Here is a 24,528-nt window from a genome sequence, read left to right as displayed (position 1 = left end):
ATTAACCCCTAAAAAGGCTACTCCTCGGGAGAAGGCACAATGTGTATCATAGTTTATTGAAATAAAAAACAGATAGGCAGACTCAGTGAAACTACAGATCTAAATATGGAAGATATCCACCATTAAATCATTTTGTAATAATTTCTACATATTTGTCTTTTCATTATCTTTCATAATAAAAAAAATTAATGGTAAAGAGACTGTACGGACACCCTGTATTTTATATATTGTATGAAACTCTTATAAGGCATTAGTTTAACCTCTAGTTTAAACTGAATTACTGTGTCGTGAAAGGATGCATGTCTCATAAGAATGTCACCAACATGGAAAGTTTGGAAAGAGCTGCTTTAATCATGTGGTCTGCAGCCCCTCCCATTACTTCTCAGGAAACATAGAGTAAGGAAAGAAAGCTGCATACCAGAACATACATACAAAAAGGCCCCTTCCACACAGCTGAATAAAATCCCACATTTGCTTTGAACTGGAATATATGGCAGTGTGGACTCGGATAACCCAGTTCAAAGCAGATATTGTGGGGTTTTGTGCCTTGGTATTTATTTATTTATTTAAATGTTTTGTATACCGGCCTTCTCACCTCTCTTGAGGGACTCAGACCGGTTTCCAACCATAATATCACATACAATCAATAAAACATCATAATACATATTACAGTAAAACATTAAAACATCAATTACAATAAATAATTATAATGGTCAGTCGTCACACTAAAATCGTTGCTCATCGTCCTCCATCCATATCTCAGGGTGTTGGCTCACTCATCGAATGCCTGTCTCCATAACCAAGTCTTCACCTGTTTCCTAAATGTCAGGATAGACAGGGCGGTTCTGATCTCCAGTGGAAAAGAGTTCCAGAGTCGAGGGGCCACCACTGAGAAGGCCCTGTCCCTTGTCCCCACCAGACGCACTTGTGAGGCCGGGGGGGACCAAGAGCAGGGCCTCTCCAGACGATCTTAATAATCTTGATGGTTCATAGGGGAGAATTCTGGATTAGATGGTTGTGTGGAAAGGCCCTTGGTAAGCAACAGGATTATATACAAAGAAATTGTTAGAGGAGGCTTAAAGAAGGTTGTAATTTCCAACAAATTCAAGTTAAGAACAAACCTACAGAACCTACCTTGGGCCATATAGCCCGGAAAAACCTACAACAACCCAGCTATATATATTGTATTTCTCTGCCCAGTGGGTTATGTCGATTTGTTGGCAGACTACTGCAATCGTCCTCCTTTCCAGCTGGAATGAAATAAAACCTAGGTGGCTCTCTCTTCAACGTGGTGAGATTTATTCTGGAATACTGGCTTCTTTTCTCACCAGGCAACCCACAATGGTTTGGGTCTATCCACAGCCAATCTAAATTTCTCGACAACAATATCAAAGCAGGCATTCCCACAATATCTGCTTTGAACTGGGTTATCTAAGTCCACACTCTGATAATGTGGGATTTTTCTGCCTTGATATTATGGAACATAGGGCTGTGTGGAAGGGCCCTTCGTCCACACGGCCACATATCCCAGTTCAAAGCAGAAAATGTGGGATTTTCTGCGTTGATATTCTGGGCTATAGGGCTGTGTGGAAGAGAAACAGATGAAAGACAGTAAGCAACCCCATATCTGCCTGATGGGAAGGAAGCAGCCTGGCTAGCCAGCCCTGCCCAAGCCCAAGGTGTATCTCCCCTTGTAGGCAGCTTGGCCCCACGGGGGTTGTTGCCCTGGCTCCAGGATAAGGACCCCTGGGAGGCGTAGGTCTGAAGCCTCCAGGCGGGAGGCGGCCTCTGTGCCGGTGGGCGGGGAGGCAGGCGAAGGGGCGGCCGGAGCTGGGCGCCGGGGCCCGCCTTCTCTCCTTCGCCTCTGATCCGAGGAACATGGCTGCGGCGGCTTCCTCTCCGCCTGTGAAGGTAAGGCGCGCTGCCTTCAAGGCGCCTGGGCTTCCTTCCTTCCTTTTCTCCCTCCCGTTTTCATTCCAAGCCCTTCCTCCTTCCTTCCTTCCTCCTCCCCTTCTTTCCCTGGCTCTTGATCCCGTGGGGAGGCCTTGGGCACAAAGGCAAAGCTTTCCCCGGGATGGGGACCCATGCCCTCGCGGCCTGCCGCCGGAAAGCACCAAAAAGGCAACAAAGTTTTCTTTGCCCTTCCAACGCCTCGCTCCCTTCCCACTCCTTTGTATTGTTCCTGCCTGGAAAGGTGGCCCTGGCTCTCTCTTTCACATTACAAGGCTTGCCTTAGGACTTCAAGGCGACTGGGGGTGTTTCTACATGGCAGAATGAATGCGGGTTAACCGCATGGCTCAAGAGAATCCCGAGAGTTGTCCTTTTATAGCCCCCCACCCACCTACTCTTTCTTGCCAGTGCATTTCAGCACTTTGGCTAATGGGGGGCATCTACTATACCAGGCATGGGCAAGCTTGGGCCCTCCAGGTGTTTTGGACTTCAACTCCCAGAATTCCTAACAGCCTCACAACCTCTGAGGATGCTTGTCATAGATGCAGGCGAAACGTCAGGAGAGAATGCCTCTAGAACATGGCCATATAGCCTGAAAAAACCTACAACAACCCAGCCTCACAACCTCTGGGGATGCTTGCCATAGATGCAGGTGAAACATCTGGAGAGAAGATTAGAGAGATGGGCCACAACTAACAAAATGAAGTTCAAAAATGACAAATGCATGAGACTCCTCTTAGGCAGAAAAAATGAAATGCAAAGATATGGGGGACAGCGGGGGGGGGGGTAAATAGCAGTACCTGTGAAAAAGATCTTGGGGTTCTCGTACACCCCCAAGTTAAACATGATCCAACAATGTAATGCAGCGGCAAAAAATAGCCAATGGGATTTTGGCCTGCATCAATAGTAGTCTAGTGTCTAGACCAGGGGTCCTCAAACTAAGGCCCAAGGGCCGGATACAGCCCTCCAAGGTCATTTATCCAGCCCTCGCTCAGGGTCAACCTAAGTCTGAAATGACTTGAAAGCACACAACAACAACAACCTTATCTCATTAGTGAAAAGCAGGCCCACACTTCCCACTGAAATACTAATAAGCTTATATTTGTTAAAATTGTTTTTAATTTTAATTATTATATTGTTTTTACATGGTTTTTGCACTAAAAATAAGATATGTACAGTGTGCATAGGAATTCGTTCGTGTTTTTTTTTTTTTTCAAATTCTAATCCGGCCCACTAACAGTTTGAGGGACTGTGACCTGGCCCTCTGTTTAAAAAGTTTGAGGACCCCTGGTCAAGATCCAAGAAAGTCATGCTCCCCATGCTCTATTCCACCTTGGTCAGAGCACACCTGGAATATTGTGTCCAATTCTGGGCACCCCAATTGAAGAGAGGTGTTGACAAGCTGGAATGTGTCCAGAGGAGGACGACTAAAATGAACAAGGGTCTGGAGAACAAGCCCTATGAGGAGCGGCTTAAAGAGCCGGGCATGTTTAGCCTGAAGAAGAGAAAGCTGAGAGGAGACATGATAGCCATGTATACATTTGTGAGGGGAAATCCAGGACAGCAGCTTGTTTTCTGCTGTCCTGGAGACTAGGATGCAATGGAACAATGGCTTCAAACTACAAGAAAGGAGATTCCATCTGAACATTAGGAAGAACTTCCTGACTGTGAGAGCTGTTCAGCCATGGAACTTTCTGCCCCGGAGTGTGGTGGAGGCTCCTTCTTTGGAAGCTTTTAAACAGAGGCTGGATGGCCATCTGTCGGGGATGCTTTGAATGCGATTTTCCTGTTTCTTGGCAGGGGGTTGGACTGGATGGTCCATGAGGTCTCTTCCAACTGTATGATTATACATCAGGAGAGAATACTTCTGTTTTGTTGCGGCCTTGGCCTTTGTAAGCCGCATCGAGTCCTTCGGGAGATGCTAGCGGGGTACAAATAATAATAATAATAATAATAATCATCATCATCATCATAGACAGGCATGTAGCCGGGGGGGGGGGGGGGCTTGGGGGGCTTCAGCCCCCCCCCCAAATTCTCAAGGTGGTTCGCGAAAAGGCCTTACTGATATATTATTTAAACTGTTATGTTTATTCATATCATGATCTGATCACCATACTCAATATATCCCATATGCATGGGGGTATTGGGGTAACGATACAAAAGGTTTGCTAGGGTAGACCCTCTTTCACTCAGACTCAGCCCCCCCCCCCCCGAAACAAACTCAGCACCCCTTTCGAATCGAAATCCTGGCTACAAGCCTGGTCATAGACGTATAGCCCGAAAACCTACAACAACCAGGTGATTCCCCCCATGTAAGCCTTTAACAATACAGCCTACCGGCTGTTAGGAATTCTGGGAGTTGAAGTCCAAAACACCTGAAGGCCCAATTTTGCCCATGCCTGTGCTACACTGTAGAATTAATGTCTTTTGGCACCCCCGGTGGTGCAGTGGGTTAAAGCACTGAGCTGCTGAGCTTGTTGACCGAAAGGTTGCAGGTTCGAATCCGGGGAGAAACGTGAGCCTCCACTGTCAGCCCCAGCTTCTGCCAACCTAACAGTTCAAAAACATGCAAATGTGAGTAGATCAATAGGTACCGCTCTAGCGGGAAGGAAACGGTGCTCCATGCAGTCATGCTGGCCACTTGACCTTGAAGGTGTCTATGGACAACGCCGGCTCTTCGCCTTAGAAATGGAGATGAGTACCAACCCCCAGAATCGGACACGACTGGACTTAGTGTCAGGGGAAAACCTTTACCTTTTTTAACTGCCATGGATCAGTGCTAGGATTTGTAGTTTGGTGAGGCACCATCCCTCTTGGCCAAAGCGGGAGAAAGACTTTGTCAGACTACAATGTTTCTGGGCCAGAAGTGTGCCATAGAATTGCATTAGAGGACCCAGAAAGGCCCACAAACCCCTCTTGGAGGGGATGCTTTCTGGAAAGTAAGCCCCCTTCTACACAGCCAGACAAAATCCCACATTTTCTGCTTTGAGCTGGAATATATGGCAGTTTGGAGTCAGATAATCCAGGGCCCTTCCGCACAGCCCTATATCCCAGAAGACAAGGCAGAAAATCCCACAATATTTGCTTTGAACTGGGTTATCCAAGTCCACACTCAGATAATGTGGGATTTTCTGCCATGATATTACTTACTTACTTACTTACTTAGGCGATCCCTCGTTGGACGAGTAAGATGGTCTTCCATGATGGGTTTCCCTGATATTATGGGATATAGGGCTGTGTGGAAGGGCCCTATGTGAAATTGTGGATATTGAGTCTGTGTTATATAGCAGTCTCATTCCATTTTCATTGAAGTTGCAGAATCTTATGGATTGTTGGCATTCACAGTTTGTTTTGGTGTGTGTCTTCAAGCTGTCTGTCAAGTCAAATCAACTGCATGAATTTAGTACAGTAGATTCTGAGGCCCCATCCACACAACTGGATAAAATCCTACGTTATCTGCTTTGAATATATGGTAGTGTATACTCAGGGCCTTTCCACACAGCAATATAACCCAGAATATCAAGGCAGAAAATCCCACATTATCTGAGTGTGGACTCAGGGCCTTTCCACACAGCCCTATATCCCAGAATATCAAGGCAGGAAATCCCACATTATCTGAGTGTGGACTCAGGGCCCTTCCACACAGCCCTATATCCCAGAATATCTGAATGTGGACTCAGATAACCCAGTTCAAAGCAGATATTGTGGGATTTTCTGTCTTGATATTCTGGGATATAGGGCTGTATGAAAGGGCCCTAAGTTAACTGGAGCAAAACTAACCAGAACTTTCAAGCAACTGGTGAAAAAAATCAAAGAAATATGCTTGAAATAAAAATTAAAATAAAATATTTTATATAATACTGTAAAACTGTGTTACATTATGTTTCTGTTTATTTGTCTTAATTTGCTTTTAATTACTGTATTTCAATATTAATGCTGGGCCAATGCAGAGTTTATGGTAGAGTGCAGTATTAGTTAGACCTATTTTTAATAGTAACACTCAAGCAGTCAGAAACTTGCATCTACCAATCCCTGTAGGAGCTGGTTAACTATGGCCCCTTCCACACAGCTGTATAAATCCACATTGAACTGGATAATATAGCAGTGTGAACTCAAATAATCCAGTTCAAAGTGGATATTGTGTATTATCTGCCTTCTATTTATTTATCGTGTCAGGGGCAGACCAAACAGTTGCATTGCATTTTTTTAACAAACAAACAAAACACAAAGTTTGCAAGCTTGGTAGTTGATTAAATGTCTTTTGACCAGTATCTGGCCACTTGGAGTGCCTCTGGTGTTGCTGCAAGAAGGTCCTCCATTGTGCATGTAGCAGGGCTCAGGTTGCATTGCAGCAAATGGTCTGTAGTTTGCTCTTCTCCACACTCGCATGTCGTGGATTCCACTTTGTAGCCCCATTTCTTAAGATTGGCTCTGCATCTAATGGTGCCAGAGTGCAGTCTGTTCAGCACCTTCCAAGTCGCCCAGTTTTCTGTGTGCCCAGGGGGGAGTGTCTCATCTGGTATCAGCCATTGATTGAAGGTTCTGGGTTTGAGACTGCCACTTTTGGACTCTTGCTTGCTGAGGTGTTCCAGCGAGTGTCTTTGTAGATCTTAGAAAACTATTTCTTGATTTAAGTCGCTGATGTACTGGCTGATATCCAAACAGGGGATGAGCTGGAGATGTCACTGCCTTGGTCCTTTCACTGTTGGTTGCTACTTCCCGGCGGATGTCAGGTGGTGCAATACCAGCTAAACAGTGTAATTTCTCCAGTGGTGAAGGGCGCAGGCACCCTGTGATAATGTGGCATGTTTCATTAAGAGCCACATCTACTGTTTTAGCGTGGTGAGATGTGTTCTACACTGGGCATGCGTACTCAGCAGCAGAGTAGCATAGAGCAAGGGCAGATGTCTTCACTGTGTCTGGTTGTGATCCCCAGGTTGTGCCAGTCAGCTTTCATAGCGCCCACTTTTTGCTTGATATTCAGGCAGTGCTTCTTGTAGATCAGGGCATGGTCCAGAGTGACACCCAGGTATTTGGGTGCGCTGCAATGCTCCAGTGGGATTCCTATTCTGGGTTATATGGCTGTACAGAAGGGCCCTAAGAGCCTATTGTATTTTCTTATGCAAGAAACACTCAGAGGTTGTTTATCATTGCCATCTAATGACATATAGCCTACGGTATCTGGCATTTCAAACTGGAAATTCCAGGATTCTGTAACCTTCAAACATGGGACCTGAGGCCCCTTTGTTGTTGTTGTTCATTCGTTCAGTCGTCTCCGACTCTTCGTGACCTCATGGATCAGCCCACGCCAGAGCTCCCTGTCGGCCGTCACCACCCCCAGCTCCTTCAAGGTCAGTCCAGTCACTTCAAGGATGCCGTCCATCCATCTTGCCCTTGGTCGGCCCCTCTTCCTTTTGCCTTCCATTTTCCCCAGCATAATTGTCTTCTCCAGGCTTTGCTGTCTCCTCATGATGTGGCCAAAGTACTTCAACTTTGTCTCTAGAGGCCCCTTCCATACATAAAATCCCACATTTTCTGCTTTGATCTGGAATATATGGCAGTGTGGACTCAGATAACCCAGTTCAAAGCAGATATTGTGGGATTCTCTGTCTTGATATTCTGGGTTGTATGGCTGTGTGGAAGGGCCCTGAGGCTTATAGTTTATAGAGCTCACTTAGTTAGTCTCAAATAAGCTATAATTGCATAGTGTGAAAGGGCCATAACTGTTCTGCCAGGTCACATGGAATTTTTTGCCTTGATATTCTGGGATATAGGGCTGTGTGGAAGGGCCCTCATGCCCCACTTACACCACCATATAAAATCCAGATTATCTGCTTTTAACTGGATTATATGGCCGTGTAAAGTCATATCCTATAATTCAATTCAAAGCAAATAATGTAGAGAATCTGCTTTGATGATCTGGATTATATTGCAGTTTTTTATAACATTGAGCTGTGGCAGTTAAATACATGTCAGGGCCATTCCACACTGCCATATAACCCAGAATATCAAGGCAGAAAATACCACAATATCTGCTTTGAACTGGTTTATCTGAATCCATACTGTCATATATTCCAGGTCAAAACACCAGGTGGTGTTTTGTTAATGTTTATTGCTTTGTTTTGAGTTCATTTTGTTGTATTGTTGTTGTTGTGTTTTTACTGATGTATTTGGGCTCGGCCTCTTGTAAGCCGCACAGAGTCCTCCAGGAGATGGTAGCGGGGTACAAATAAAGGTTTATTATTATTATATAAAAGCAGATAATGTGGGATTTTATTCCATTGTGGAAGGGGCCTCAGACAGTGTAGATGCATCCTGTGTCTCTCAAAGGGAATTCAGGCAAGGATGTACTTGATTTTTTTACTTTTCTTTTCAAAATTGTAGATCCAAGAATGTTGCATTATCTTCGTACCCAGAAAAAGACAGATTGTAGTCAATGTTCTTTGGAATGAATTACTATGCAGTTCTCTAATGTAGCTTTGTTTTTAGTGTGCCATCTGAAAAAGTATAATTTCCTTACTCTTACAACTTTAAGTGGAAAACTCATTCTCAAAATTGAGTGACATAGAAAATTTGAAAATCACTTGAAAAACCAATAACGAATAATAAAGCCGAAGGTAATAGGAGAAGAAAGAGACCACACTACAAGTGAATTGATTCAGTCGAGGAATCCACTGCCCTATTTTTGCAAGACTTGAGCAAGGCAGTTGAGGACTAAGGTTCAAAGTTGGAAGTCTATGGTCCCTTCTGCACTGCCATATAATTCAGATCAAAGCAGTTGACCCACATTATCTGCTGTGAATGTGAGTCTACATTGTCATATAATCCAGTTCAAAGCAGTTTATCTGGATTTTATATGACAGCATAAAAAGGTAAAGGTTTCCCCTGATATTAGTCTAGTTATGTCCGACTCTGGGGGATGGTGCTCATCTCCATTTCTCTTCGGAAGAACCGGCGTTGTCCAGAGATGCCTTCAAAGTCATGTGGCCAGCATGACTGCATGGAGCACCGTTACCTGCCCACAGAAATGGTATCTATTGATCTACTCACATTTGCATGTTTTCGAATTGCTAGGCTTGCAGAAGCTGGGGCCAACAGCGGGAACTCACCCCGCTTCCCTGGGTTCGAACCACTAACCTTTAGGTTAGCAAATTCAGCGGATCAGGGGTTTAACCTGCTGCGCCACCAGGGGCAGTGTAGAAGGGCCCTGTGTGATGGCAAACAACAACAGCATTTTGTTAAGAAAACAAATTCCGTCTTCATGAGCACTGTGAGTGGCAAATATGGGTGAAATTGACAGTTGCAGTCCCAAGGAACAAAGTCCAACTCTTGTGCTCCACTTCATACCGTCTGTGATGGAAATACAATGTTTTGCTCAGGAGACTGAACCAAATTGGACCTGGTACAGTTGGCCTTCCACATTTGCGGGTATTTAAAGATTTGATTAACATGGCGTCTCTTGGATTATTTGGGTCTTCCAGTGCAACTTTTTGATCAACTTCTGTTGAAAGTTGACTATAGAGTCTCTCTGGAGGAGAGTGTTCTCTCAGTTTAAAAATGGTATTTCTTAAATTGCATTGTTCTCACTTTCTTTGTGGGTCTGTGCCCCTAACCCTAGCAAATGTGGAAGACCAACTGTAGTCCAAATTGTCTCAGTTTCCTTCTGGATTTGGACAAATCGTTCCTCAATTAATAAGCATGCATGTCCTCAGAAATCAATTGAGTAAAGCTGTTTTTAAAATTTCATAATCTTCACTCATTAGTTGCAGTTGGATAACTGTCCAAAGCTGAAATGTTCCAGATTCACCATTTTGTTTTTGGCTTGCATTAAGCCACAGTATCCTAGATTGTATATGAGTGAGAAGTTGGATGTAATGCAAGCTAGCAATCATTGAACGCGATGGGAGGCAAGGAGAAGAAATCATGCCCACTCAGGATGTTCTTCTGTTCTTTCCTTATACTGCTGAATTATGCTGTTTAAAATAATTGATTATTGCCTGAACACAGACGTAGGGCCTTTCCACACAGCTATATAACCCAGTATATCAAGGTAGGAAATCCCATAATACCTGCTTTGAACTGGAATATATTGCAGGGTGGACTCTGATAATCCAGTTCAAAACAAATATTGTGGGATTTCCTGCCTTGATATTCTGGGTTATATGACTGTGTGGAAGGGCCCCCAGTGGACCGGTCAGTTGCTGCTTTCATTGTCAACTATATCTGAAATAAATCCAAGTATGCTCAAGCAATCTTTACTCCCATCTGGTATCTGTAGCCAGATGGAAGTAAAGCGTACTTGAACATACTTGGATTTATTGCAGATATGCAGCGGACTGTCCATATCGATAAGCAGTGGTTCAGCAATTTTGTTTCCAAATAACATGATTTAATTCTTAGCTTCCATCAGATATGTATTTCCAATCTCACAGCAGAATTATATGGAGCCCCCGGTGGCACAGTGGGTTAAACCCCTTTGCCGGCAGGACTGAAGACCAACAGGTCGCAAGTGCGAATCCGGGGAGAGGTGGAGGAGCTCCCTCTATCAGCTCCAGCTCCTCATGCGGGGACATGAGAGAAGCCTCCCACAAGGATGATAAAAACATCAAATCATCTGGGCGTCCCCTGGGCAGTGTCCTTGCAGACAGCCAATTCTCTCATACCAGAAGCGACTTGCAATTTCTCAAGTCGCTCCTGACACGATAAAAAATAAAATTAAAAAAAGCAGAATTATAGCAGTTTGACACCACAATAAGTACTATGTCTCTATGTTATGGAATTGGGGTTGGGAGTGTAGTCCTGTGAGATATTTATCCTTCTCTGTCACAACAAACTATGAATCCCAAGTTTCCATAGCAGTTAAGTGTGACACACTGCTATCATTCTGCAGTGTGGAGGATCTCTAAGGGCCTTTCCACACAGGCATATAAACCAGAATATCAAGGAAGAGAATCCACTGTATCTGGTTTGAACTAGGTTATCTGAGTCCACACTGCCATATAAATCAATTCAAAGCAGATAATGTGGGATTTCATACAGCTGTGTGGAATGGGCCTAAGGCCCCTTCTACACTGCCATATACAGTCCAGATTTTGAACTGGATTGTATGGCAGTGTAGACTCATACAATCCACTTCAAAGACGATAATGTGGATTATCTGCTTTGGTAGCAGTGTAGAAGAGGCCTGTGGGAACCTTTGCCCTACTTCAGGATTTCATTAATTGGAATTTCAACATATTGTATTTGATTCTTATTCCTGTATCCTGCTTTTCCTTAATAAGCTTAAAGTAGCATGCAGCACTCTCTTTAGCACCACAGTAGCACTGTGATATAAGTCTTGTGGGGAAATTTGCTAGTAAATTTCAAGGCTGAACTTTAAGGTGTTCCGGGGAGGTCCTCCTCTTGCTCCCTCCACCGTCACAAGCACGGTTGGTGGGGACGAGAGAGAGGGCCTTCTCGGTGTCCCCCCCCCGTCCCCCCGCCCGCCTCTGGAACACCCTTCCTATAGAAATAAGACAGGCCCTATCTCTCCCCTCCTTTCGTAAGAGCCTGAAGACCTGGTGGCTTAAACAAGCCTTTGAGAATGACTAGTTCTAGCTCAGCCCCAGTTACTGTTGAATATGGCCATATCTTTTTCTACCAATTACCTTTCTTACTTCCTCCTATTAGGCCCCGGAAATGAACAGCCATAGACTCTACCTAATTTCCCGGGCCCTCCACAAATTGCACTAGCCTCGGACCGGCCTTTTAAATTGCCTTGAACAGGCAGGATTATTTTAAATATATATGTGCTATTGTGATTTTTTATGCTTATGATGCACACGATTGGATGCATCTACACTACAAAATTAATGCAGTGCATCTTGTTAATTTTATGTTTTATGTTGTTTACTTTGATGATGTTTGATGTTTGATTGATGATGTTACTTGGAAACCACTCTGAGTCCCCTCGGGGAGATAGAGCATGGTATATAAATAAAGTTTTGTTGTTGTTGTTGTTGAATGGGGGCTAGAACTAGATTTCCAAGGTTGCAGTCCAGCTGCTGCTTACCTCTGTGCATACCTTTGAAAGAAAGCAAAGACCTTCAAGTAGTATTAAGAAATGTATTAATTTATCATGTCAGAAGTTAATTGAGGGTACCGTTATAATGTATTTAAAAACACATACAAAGTTAATTTGGCATTATACTAAATGTCCTTTGACCAGTATCTGGCCACTTGGAGTGCCTCTGGTGTTGCTATAAGAAGGTCCTCCATTGTGCATGCAGCAGGGCTCAGGTTGCATTGTAATAAGCGATCTGTGGTTTGCTCTTCTCCACACTCACATATTGTGGACTCCACTTTGTAGCCCCATTTCTTAAGGCTTGCTCGGCATCCTTGTTGGAAGGCAAGGAGTAATGCTGTGTTCTGCAGCCTCTGGGTATAGAAGCCCGTGAGCAGGTTTTTACTATGTCCATAAAGTGCTCATATTCCTCAGAGACTGGGGCAACAGACCATTTGTCCTCCATTCCTGAAGCCAAGAATGACAGTTGATAAAGCTGATAACAGAAGTCGATACATGCAGGAGCAGACAGAAGGCGTGGAGGCTGTTAAGACAGTTGAGCAATAATCCCTCACAAAATAATATCCATGCTATTGCTAACATAAAGACAGATCAGATAGTGCTTCAACTTCTGAAGAATGGGAAACCCAACCTTTCCACCAAAGTAGGAAGGAAACCAATGGTCAGACAACCAGATAATGAAAACAACAACCTTCATGAAGCTTTTACATCTACTAAATTAGAAATGGCTCTCAATAAATGTAAAAATGGCAAAGCAGCCAGCCTGGATGATCTACGGATGGAACAAATTAAGAAATTGCTAATAAGTAAATTTCTAGTTCTTACAGAGGGTGAAAAACCCTTCAAATGTAGTGTCTAGAATAGATGCTTCCTAATGTTTTATCAGCAGAAAATTGGTTTTCTATTCCTATTTTTTAAAGATAATGTGCATTCTTCCAGTGTATTTGCAGTTCTCAGATTGCTTATATCAAATTAAAAGCACTGAATAAAACATGAAATGGTAATGGTGTGATAAAATCAGCAAGGAGAAGGGAAATACAGCTGGGAATATAGCTTAGGGATGAACCCTGTATTCACCTACCTGTGAGTAACCACCGTTGAACACAGTGCTTTCTAATATGAAAGGATGTTGGGAGATGCTGTAGGTTAAATAATGATTGAGAGGCACATTGTTTTGTGCAGTTTGTAAGAATGTTGCAACTTGGGTGCATCTACACTACAGAATTAATGCAGTTTGACACCATTTTAATTTTCATGGCTCAATCCTGTAGAATCATGGAGGCTATCATTTTACAAAGTGGGGGGCGTGGGGGCACAATGGGTTAAACCCTTGTGCCGGCTGAACTGCTGACATGAAGGTCAGCAGTTTGACGTAAGACAGGGTGAGCTCCCATCTGTCAACTCCAGCTTCCAATGCGGGAACATGAGAGAAGCCTTCCACAGGATGGTAAAACATCCAGACATCCTCTGGGCAACATCCTTGCAAACAGCCAATTCTTTCACACCAGAAGTGATTTGTAAGTTTCTCGGTTCGCTTCTGACATGATTAAAAAAAAATTGTACAAGGTCTTTAGCCTTATCTGCCAAAGAGTGTTGGTGTCTCACCAAATTAAAACTCCCAGGATAGCATTGAGCCATACTAGTTAAAGTGGTGTCAACATACATTATCCTGTGGCATATGTGCACCCCTTGTAGAGGGCTTTACTTTATTTGAGATTGTACAAATCATACTGAACGTATCTCATTTTTATGTGCCAGTGTTCTTGGCAGTGGGAATAAGGAGAAAGCTAATGACTAGCAGAAAGATTTAATTACCAGTTATTGTGTGAGTGCATCTTCCATCCATCCAAGATGGAATAGCCGGGGGTGAAAGAGGATAGAAATTATTTTCTGCCAGGCATGCTGTATTTTTCCAATTCATTTTCTCCCTTCCCTAGCCAGAACTGGCATTTTGTTTGCTGTGGCCATTTTTAATTGCTTATAAGTCACCTTTGGTATTTTGTAAGGAGAAAGTGGGATGTCAATAAAATAAGTATCAAGAGGTTGTAAGTGGCAGGTACAATAATAATAACAACAACAACTTTATTTTTATACTCTACCACCATCTCCCCAAAGGGACTCGGGGCGGCTTACAAGGGGACAAGCCCGAAAATACAGATTAAAACACAAACAATAAAATAAAATGAAACAAAATGAAATCAACAGCAACATCAGAAAAACATTACAATCACAGTGCACATTTTAAAAACAGTATAACGGCTGAAGTGCAGAAGGATCAGTAAATTTTTCCTAGATTGAGCCCAGGGAAAGTGCAAAATATTCAGGTTGGATCACAGCTGGGAGGGTAATATCCTTAGGCATTTACAGTAACAGGATTACAGGTGAGAGGGCCAACAAAAGTGCAAAGAGCTATGGCGAGATCGATTCAATTCTCTGGTGAACTTCTTAATCAAATGCAGAGAGGAACAGCCAGGTTTTTAACTCCTTGTGGAAAATGGAAAGGGTAGGCGCCAATCTGATCTCTTTGGGTAGCGAGTTCCAGAGCTGAGGGGCCACCACCGAGAAGGTCCTCTCTCTCGTTCCCACCAGCCATACTTGAGACGGCGGCAGAAGCGAGAGCAGAGTGTCCTCAGATGATCATGTACATGCTGGTTCGTAGGGGATAGTGATAGTTGATAGTGAGGTTCCGCACTTCTGGATTCATCAGTTTAGTGGAGGAAAATAAAAGTACCCTGTTGCTTTCACACTGTCATCCTACCCTCCAGCTTAATAGAATCACCAATTGATTTTGAAAGATAGTGTCGTGTAGTGGTCTGAGTGTTGTTATACAGCTCTGGAAACCAAGGATTGACATGAAAATCCACTGAGTGTCTTTGGACAAGTCCACACACTCTGTCCCAGAGAACCCTTCAGACACAACTTGAAAGCACACAACAATAACAACAACAATTCTGCACATAATTCTGCAGGTGGGGGTTTTGTTACCAAAATGTGAGGGACCAGCTGGATGGATTGGCTTTGATAGAGCTCTGGATATACTTTTAGTCCCAAGATCGGTTGAAGAACCTGGGAAGGGTTTATTCTTACACATCTGGATATATATCCACTCATGTACTAGATGCGAGTGTTTGGAACTAGTGTTGGGCCAGAGATATATTTTAGGCATTCTGCTGATATACCAACTTTGTGCAATCCCTGTTTCTTGGTATTAAGGAATGTAAATCTTCTCTTTCTTCATTCTTGCATGCCAAAATCAATAAGTTTAAAAGCTTTCTCCCTACTAGGTAAGAATGGGGAAAAATTGGCACATTTTTGATAATTGTTTGTAATGTTTGCCACCCCCCAACCCTTGCATATTTTGTACAGAATGTGGTGTTCTTCATTCAAACCTTTGTTTTTTTCCTGCCAGTAAGCCCACTCTTTTTCCACAGTATACATAAAAGGCCATCAAATGTGAGAAATGCAGATACATGTGGCCAGTTTGCTTGGCAGGATATCTTGGTGCATAGACATTATTTCTTGTTGTGTACTAGAAGATTTCCAAATCTTCAGATCTCGAACTCTTACCTAGGTGATTAAAGCTGACATATTACAAGAACTCAGGACATGGTTACTGTCTCAATTTGTATTTTTATATTAACAAAGAGGCTTTCTTAGTTTCTCTGCCCCACTCAGCTAAGGAAAAGATAATACAGGATTTCCGGTGATCAGATTTTTATCATTCAAATTAAATTTCAGAATGGTCTTAAAACCTTAGGTTTTTAAAAGGCCCTAATTGAAAGATATGCAGTGGATTAAACTGCTAAGCTGCAGAACTTGCTAACCAGAAGGTTGGTGGTTCAAATCTATGGGACATGGTGAGCTCCCACAGTTAGCCTCAGCTTCTCCCAACCTAGCAGTTCGAAAACATGCAAATATGAGTAGATAAATAAGTACCACTCCAACGGGAAGGTAACGGCACTACATGCAGTCATGCTGGCCACATGACCTTGGAGGCGGCTATGGGCAACGCCAGCTCTTCGCCTTAGAAATAGAATTGAGCACCAACCTCCAGAGTCAGACTCTACTCGACTCAAGGGGAAACCTTTACCTTAATTGAAAGATATCATTTTGAATGCTAATAACACAACATTTTATAATCTATGAATATGTTAATATTATTTTAGGGAGAGGGGAGATCATCTGATCAGTCCAGATTGGGATTTGTATAGCAGTTTGGGATTTGTAGTTTATTGTGGCACCAGCTCGCTCTCTCTGTCAGACAAGTAAATATCTTGCCAGACTACAAATCCCAGGATTCCACAGCATTGAGCCATGGTAGTTAAGGTAGGCCCCTTCTACACCACTATATAATCCAAATTATCGAATCAGATAATCCACATTATTGGTTTTGAACTGGATTATATGGGTCTACACTGCCCTATAATCCAGTTCAAAATAGATAATTTGGATTTTATATGGCAGTGTCGAAGGGGCTGTAGTTTCAAACTGTTATAATTCTGCAATATGGATGCACCCAAGAGTAAACATAAGGTCAGTGAATAGAGAATTTGTGGTTGATTTAAACATGAAGGGAAAGTCTAGATATATATGAAAGTTTATTTATTTACCATATTTGCATACCACCTTTCTCAGCCCGGAGGCGACTCAAGGTGGTTCAAAGTTATCCCATTTATGATGAACTGAAAATTAATCTGAAAACAATTCAGAATAATTGCTTATTGTCTTCATGTCCGCTAATGGAATTTGCCTCTCTGAATATGTCCTAAGGTTATCTTAATAGTAGACGTTTACTTTTTTAAAATCATAAATAGGAACTTCTTTTCCAGTGATTTAAACTGTGATGTAAATCATTAAAGTGAGACCTGCAGACAAGTGGTTTGAATCAAATTAACCCTGCCACTAGTAGAACAGTTTAATGAACATTTAAGTTCTGAATTTACCCCTCAGGAAGATTCAGGCAAATTGATCCATAGATAAAATGACTTCAGCCTACTTTACTCCTTTTAGGAGTATATTGGAAGTAGCTTATCTATCTCTCTTGCAGTTCCCTACACCTTCCACAAGAAGGCAGCAGACACAACAAATCACAGGCCTGCCAATTGAAGGCCATTCAAAAACCTTTTTAATAAAACATGTGCTGGTTCTATAGGAATTTGGTGTTCTAAATACAAAAATGATTGTGATCTGATTTTCTCTGTTATGTAAATTTTTCCATGGCTTGTTTTGACATTTCTGTGTTATAAAAAGTTAAAATAGTAATGAAATTTGTGAAAGAACTGTGTGGTACAACATTTTTATTGCATTTTTTCAGATTCAGCACTCAAAAAAACATTAATATCAGGAATGTTTTATTGATTTTAATGTATCATCTGATCTAATATATACTTCCTCTTGTTTGCAAGATTGGAATAATTGGAGGCACTGGCCTGGATGATCCTGACATATTAGAAGGTCGAACAGAAAAATATGTTGATACGCCTTATGGAAAGGTGTGTATATTTTTTTGTCTTTTTATTTATTCTTAAGCTTGCAGATTGCAGTAGTAAAACCCATGAGCATGGAGCATTTCCTAGAAATTTCCATCCGTTTTCTTGCCACATTGTTTCTTAAACACTGTTTCATAGCTACTTTGGGAACTTGGTTGAGTTTTCAAATATTTGTAGTGTGGGTAAAGGGAAGGGTCTGCTACAGCATTGCTACTAGAAGTTAGTTGTTAGAAGTTACCATAGAGTCACATTAAAGGACCTAGCAAATTCCTAAAGAGGAGACATCTCTAAGAATTTTCTAGGTCCACCAGGATGAGTCAAAAGTAACTTCTCATGGAAATAGTTCATTTTAGTAGGATTTGATATTATTCAGTTTCCTGTTTCCATCATAAGTTCAGGAATATATCTCCCATGGATATCGGAGTTGCACTATAAAATGCATATGGACTGTGTATTTCCCATTGATGGTCTATAGCAGTTTTTTTTACCAGGGACCACTTTGACCAGGGACCACTCTCCAACATTAGTACCAAAAGGGTTATGAATCAGTTTTGGTCAACTTTAGATTCAGTTTAGTTATTTGGGGTGCTGATTCAGAAAATTGCATTGGATAAACCACATCAACTCTAGTTTCTGATACAGAACCTATGCCCTCCAGTAGTCACCATCTGCTCATCTACAAAAAACCATATTTAATAAGCCTTGGCACTACAAGAGGATTTCGCGGAAGCAGTTGCTGTCGTTGCAATGGTGTAGTAATGGTGAGGCCACTGACCATATTTTAGTTCTTGTGTGCCACTGGTGGTCCACAGACCACAGGTTGGGAACCACTGGTCTATAGCATGTCCTCTTTTCTCAGAATCACCCTGCAGTTGTTATGAGACCTGTATCACCCAGTAAGAAATCCAAGGAGCAAACATTGGGGTAAAATGCAGTAATTTTGTCTTAGAGAAAAGCTTTTTGTAACTACTTTAAATGTGTTTATTTTGATTTTGTGAAATAATGCACATTAAGGATTTTTTGTGCTTATATCAAATTATGGCTATATCAAATTATCGCTGTAATCTTGTGTACACTTACTTGGGCCCAACTCTCTAAGACCTACATATGTAGCATTGTGGTACACCATGACTCTATTTTCCTCCTCTACAAAACATTCATAATAAATAACTGGCACTTAAGATTTTAGATTTTTTTGGTTGCATCTTATAATTTTTATGGTGTTCATGTGTGTTTTTCATTTTAAAAATTTCAGCCATCAGATGCTTTGATTTTGGGAAAGATAAAAAATGTTGACTGTGTGCTTCTAGCCAGGTATGTACAAAATTATTTTATATATTATTTTCTTACCCACGCTTCCTTACCTGCCTCCTGGCCCATGCCAAGAGCTCCTGCCTGCCTCCCTGGCCTCCACAGACCCCTGCAGAGCCTCCAGAGCCACGCAGGCAGCAGCAGGCCAAGGAGGCAGGCCTTCCCTGCCGTGCCTTAAGCTACTGCACTTCTGGGGACCCTGGCCCCCACTGGATGCAAATATTTTATTTTTTTATTAATATTTTCAAAAACCTGCAAAAAAGCAAGTCCACTAAAAGCGAACCACGAAGTAGCGAGGGAACACTGTATGTCATAAACATATGAATCTAAAGCTTGAGACCTTTTAAAAGTGAAAATATGTTGAAGTATTCAGGAAGGTTCTCAATTCATATGGTCATATATTGGATTGGTTTGATCATCTCTGATCCCCAGTTTGTTTCCTGCTGATAACTTCAGAAGGAGATGGTCATCCCCTGGGAGACACCTCGAAATCCCTGACTCATATTATTTTCTTTTAAGCTTCCAACTCCAGTGACTTGTATTCAGGAGTAAATTTTTCAGCTGACTTTTACCGTATAATGTGACAATGTACATATAAACATGGCTAATGCAAAGCCCAGACAGTCCACTTATATAACACCAATACTATATCAACCAAACTGGCTGCCAGTATGATTTCATCCAATTTTAGCGGCTGGTTTTAACTATTGGAACATCTCAGGGCTTTGGACAGAAGTTCTTTGAAAACCTGCCTCCTCCTGAGTGAGGTCACCAGCTTAACCACAACTCAAAGCCATTGGCAAGCATCCATCTCTCTTGCTGGATTCCAAGTATAGTTAGGCTGATCCATATAATGGGAAAGGCCTTTTTAGTAGCAACCTCAAGCCTAGAATCAGTTTCCACTGAGAGTTTGTCAGTTTACTTCTTTGCAGGAGCAGTTTGCCAAATTTATTATTGATTTTTGAATGATTAAAAATGTATTCCTACATTAAAACTGAATGCAAATTATATTTTACAAAACGTGTTCACAAGATATAAATACAGTACCACCCTGATGTCCACAGGAGACATGTTCCCATACTTAGCCCAGTTAGTAAAAATCACAGATAATAATGAACCCTATTGAAGAAATATTTTTTGGTGGAAGTATATAATATTATCACCTAGGACACTGCTTCTTAAAGTATGGGTCCCAGCGCCAAATGAGGTCCCATAACAGAAAATTGGGGTTGTGAAATAATCATAAAAAGTTTCTGAGCACCACCAGTGGCTGATTAAGACATTTGCACACATCTGTTATGAATAAAATGCATTGTTTATTGTGAACTCTGCTAAAATGCTTCAACTGTACTAAAAAAAGAAAAGAAAACCAACCTGTTTAGCAAACCTTATAAATGCAAATCTATTATCAGTAAATGTTTGATTTTATAACTATTTTATATACATATACCCAGGGTCATTTTTTGGCTGGAAAGAGTTCACAAGTGGAAAAAGGTTAAGAAGCCTGACCTAGGAAATACCTAGAGGGGACATTTTATGGGTAAATGAAACCATGGATACCACTCTTGGCACTATGGGGGTCATATTGTATATAAGTTCTACATAAATTATATATCTTATGTTAAATGTGAATATAAAATGTGTAGATTACATTATATATTTAATATTTTATTGACTCTATATTGGAATATTATAATATGATTGCATTTCTTTTATCTTACACAATGCCTTGTCAGAATTTTACCTTGAAAGGAGCTTTAAAAGACATAAACATAAAAGGAACTAAGGAATTAAGAACTGAATATCACCTTCCTTGAGTATTTGTTGGGTAGATACTATAAAACAAAGTAGATAGATAGATAGATAGATGGATGGATGGATGGATGGATGGATGGATGGATGGATAGATGGATAGATAGACAGACGTTCTTAATCCCAAAATGTTTATTATTTTATTTATTATTTATTTAAAAGTTTTATATACCGACCTTCTCACCTCTCTTGAGGGACTCAGACTGGTTTCCAACCATAATATCACATACAGTTAATAAAAACATCATAATTCATATTACAATAACACATTAAAACAGCAATTTCATTCAATAACTACAATGGTCAGTCGTCACACTAAAATCGTTACATTTCAACATTTGAACCCAGAACCTCATGACTGCTACTGGGAGAAACTGGGAGTATTGTGAAATAACATAGCATTGAATGAAGTAAACTGGATAACTTCTGGAAGAACAACAAAAACAGGGAATATGACATATGGATTCTTTGGACAGGGCCAAGCTTCTTTATACATTTCAGAAGCTTGACCTTTACTTCTCAAAAAGCATTACAAAATTCACCCTACTACTACATCTTGTATTGGTTGACTTGAAGGATCTTGACTGAAAAACCACCAGGTCTGAGTAGCTTTTTGTTGTGCTTTTCTAGTTCATATTTTAGATCCATTGTCCTCACTTTCACTCCATCCTTCTTTTCATAGACATGGAAGGCATCATACAATCATACCAACAAATATCAATTATCGTGCCAATATGTGGGCTCTGAAGGAAGAGGGCTGCACCCACCTACTAGTGACTACTGCTTGTGGCTCATTAAGAGAAGAAATTCAGCCTGGAGATATTGTTATCATCGACCAGTTCATAGACAGGTAAAGGGGAAGAGGAGATCCTTTGTGGGGAGACAATGATCCCAAGATCTGAATTAGATCTTGGGATCATTGTGAGAAGTTCCTTTGCAAAATATCTTTATGTGGATACATTTCTGGTTAAACATCCATAAAGTTGTATTAAGATTTGTTTTAACTGAAGTGCAGTTGACAGACATTTTTTTAAAAATCTGATTAGATTTCTCTAGTTTTCTGCTGGAATCTCTTAGCCCTGACTCAAAAACAGTATGGTTTTCTGAAAATTTTCCAAAGCCAAGAGAAGATCTAGAAGATCTGTGCTTCTCCCAGTTGAGAGAAAGGTCAGGTGATCTCTTTCATTTTTACTGTCTATCTCTATCCTTTGCTATCTATCTCAGAGACTCGGTTTGTAAGATATACAGGACCAAACGAATCACAAAAATTATTCTGGCCTTATCCCCTGAAGCCCCAGGCAGCAGTGCAACTTGAAATTATTATGGGAATGTTTATTCGAACTTTCTCTCCAGCCCTACTTCAGTAAGAGTCCATCACCACCCCCTTGTTTTCTTTTATCAAGCCCATGGATGTGTAGCATCCAGGAAGGAAATATATTTTTCTCAGAAAATGCAATTGATTTACTCCCCAAGCTGAACGTGGAAGACCGTGTGAGTCACACCGGAGGTTACACATTCTTATTAATAGACTCTTTTACATTGCTATCAGCTGCGGAATGTCTTTTTCTTTTCATTTCTTTTCTACATGAAAATTGTGCTGACTGGGGCTGACCATAGGAAGCTCATAACTCCTTAGCTGAAACAGTTGAGCTGCCTACCAGTTTATTTCCGGACACAACTCATGGTTCAGGATATGACTGATAAAGTTTCATATAAGCTTAATATAAACTCCCTGAAAAACCGTGTTGCAGTATATGAGTCTGCCCTAATCTTAAATTTCACAGAGGCAAGGTTTCCTTCAGTGCCACCAATTTAACAACCACGTCTGGTGAGGATACTTGAGAAGATTGTCACAATATGTTGTTGAAGGCTTTCATAGCCAGAATCACTGGGTTGCTGTGAGTTTTCCAGGCTGTATGGCTATGTCCCAGAAGCATTCTCTCCTGACGTTTTGCCTACGTCTATGGCAGACATCCTCAGAGGTTGTGAGGCTTGTTGGAAACTGGGCAAGTGAGGTTTATATATCTGTGGATTCTCCAGGTTAGCACTCCAACAGGCAAGAGTTCTTTCTCGCACCCTGAACATTATTCCACAGATATATAAACCTCACTTGCCTAGTTACCAACACCCCTCAACCTTTGAGGGTGCCTGTCATAGATGTGGGCAAAATGTCAGGAGAGAATGCTTCTGGAATATGGCCATACAGCCCGGAAAACTCACAGCAACCCATTGTCACAATAGTTTCTCCCAGTCACAATGTAGGATGGAAGAGTACTCTACTTTAATTGTTACTATATTTTAATTGCTTATGTATTTTAATAGGATAACCTTTTATTTTTTTTTAATCATCAGGATTTTAGCTGTAAAGTGTGACCCCTTTATCCACTGATTCAATGTCCGCAGTTTTATTTATCCACACTCCAAAAATATCCCCTCTTTGGAAATGTTTGTGGGATTCTCAAGGTTCTTTCGTGCAATTCTATAGTATGCTTCTAGCTGAAATACAGTAAAAAGGGTTCCCTATTATCAATTATTTCAGTATCTATTAAACATCTTGGGATGTATCCTCATGAATATGGAAGTTGCATTGTATATTGTTTTAATCTGAGTTTTAAGGCATGTGGGTTCTGTGCTAGGAGAAAGGTGGCATCTAGACTAAATAAAAGAGATAGACGGTTGGTTTCTAGCTAAGATAGAGCAGTCATAAGAGGAACGAAAGTTATTGAGGTCCAGCTCTCCAAATTCATGAATAATTCTGTAGAGAATAATTTTTGTTGTGACTTATATTTTCCCGCAGAAGCTAGGGTTTTGATAGAAGCTAAAACCTGGCCTAAGACTTCCTCATTTGCTAACCGTGAACATGCACCTGAAGTATGACATATACAAATTTCTCTTACATAACTAATATCATACTGAAATCAGGTCAGAAAGAGACCTTTCAAAAAACCTCTTGATGCTCCTTCACACTTTGAAAGCAAAATGGTTGATGTTAATGAATGCTAACAAAAGTGACCTTCCTGTGATGAACAATGGCTGCATCTACACTGTAGAATAAATGCAGGTTGACACCCTATGCCATGGTTTATCAGATTGTATTGATCATATGTTATCTGTAATGAGACATTGCAAGTCTCACATTTGATGTCATACATTTCTCTCCCCTCCATCAATTTTACATAAGAGTAATCCTGGAGCAGTTCAAAAAGCCACCTGATTCAGCAGATGCACTTTGGAAACCCATCAGATGAGGGCAATAATCCCTTCCAATGGTGAACCTAGTTTGCAGGGAACCAACAGTTTTGAGTCTCCTGAAGTATGTAGCTTGAATCAGAGATTAATCAGTATATGAATTGCCTGTCTACTTAAGATGACCCCATACATTTCATAGGGTTTTCTTAGGCAAGGAATAGTTTGGTTTTGTCAGCTCTTTCCTCTAAAATATAACCTCCTATCTAACTGTTTACTGGGATTGACCTTGCTTAGCTTCCAAGATCACACATGGAACATGCCAACTTTAAAGTAATCAAGGTACAGGCATGATATTGGTACTGTAAATACATATATTCATAAGGTTTGAAGTACCTTTTACATCAAGGTCAGCTGCCTTAGACATTGATAGATTATGAAGAGATTTGTAGATCAAAACACCTGAAGGATACCTCAGCCTGATTGTTAATCCCAACTGTAGTAGACCTAATGATATTGAAGTAGGAGGATATACATAAAGGTTGACTTTCAGCATTCAGCAAATGAACCAATGGGTTTCCTTGAGATTGATCTAGCCCAGGCATCCTCAAACTGCAGCCCTCCAACTGTTTGGGCCTCCAACTCCCAGAAGCCCAAGCCAGCTTGTTCAATGCTCTGGAATTCTGGGAGTTGGAGGCCAAAACAGCTAGAGGGCCA

General features: G+C 41.3%; 1 protein-coding gene across 1 annotated transcript in view; it reads left to right on the top strand.

The window, feature by feature from the left end:
- The first annotated feature begins 1,804 nt into the window (after window positions 1-1,804).
- MTAP (methylthioadenosine phosphorylase) overlaps window positions 1,805-24,528 on the top strand; it is a 34,444-nt gene continuing 11,720 nt past the window's right edge. Inside the window, exons 1-4 of the mRNA XM_060762449.2 lie at window positions 1,805-1,911; window positions 17,419-17,505; window positions 18,758-18,816; window positions 21,308-21,475. Of these exons, the coding sequence (XP_060618432.1) occupies window positions 1,879-1,911; window positions 17,419-17,505; window positions 18,758-18,816; window positions 21,308-21,475 (347 nt within the window). The 5' untranslated portion in view covers window positions 1,805-1,878. The remainder of the gene's footprint in view (window positions 1,912-17,418; window positions 17,506-18,757; window positions 18,817-21,307; window positions 21,476-24,528) is intronic.

The sequence above is a fragment of the Anolis sagrei genome, chromosome 2, assembly GCF_037176765.1.
Source record: "Anolis sagrei isolate rAnoSag1 chromosome 2, rAnoSag1.mat, whole genome shotgun sequence".
Lineage (NCBI taxonomy): Eukaryota > Metazoa > Chordata > Lepidosauria > Squamata > Dactyloidae > Anolis > Anolis sagrei.
This window is presented reverse-complemented; position numbering and strand designations above follow the sequence as displayed.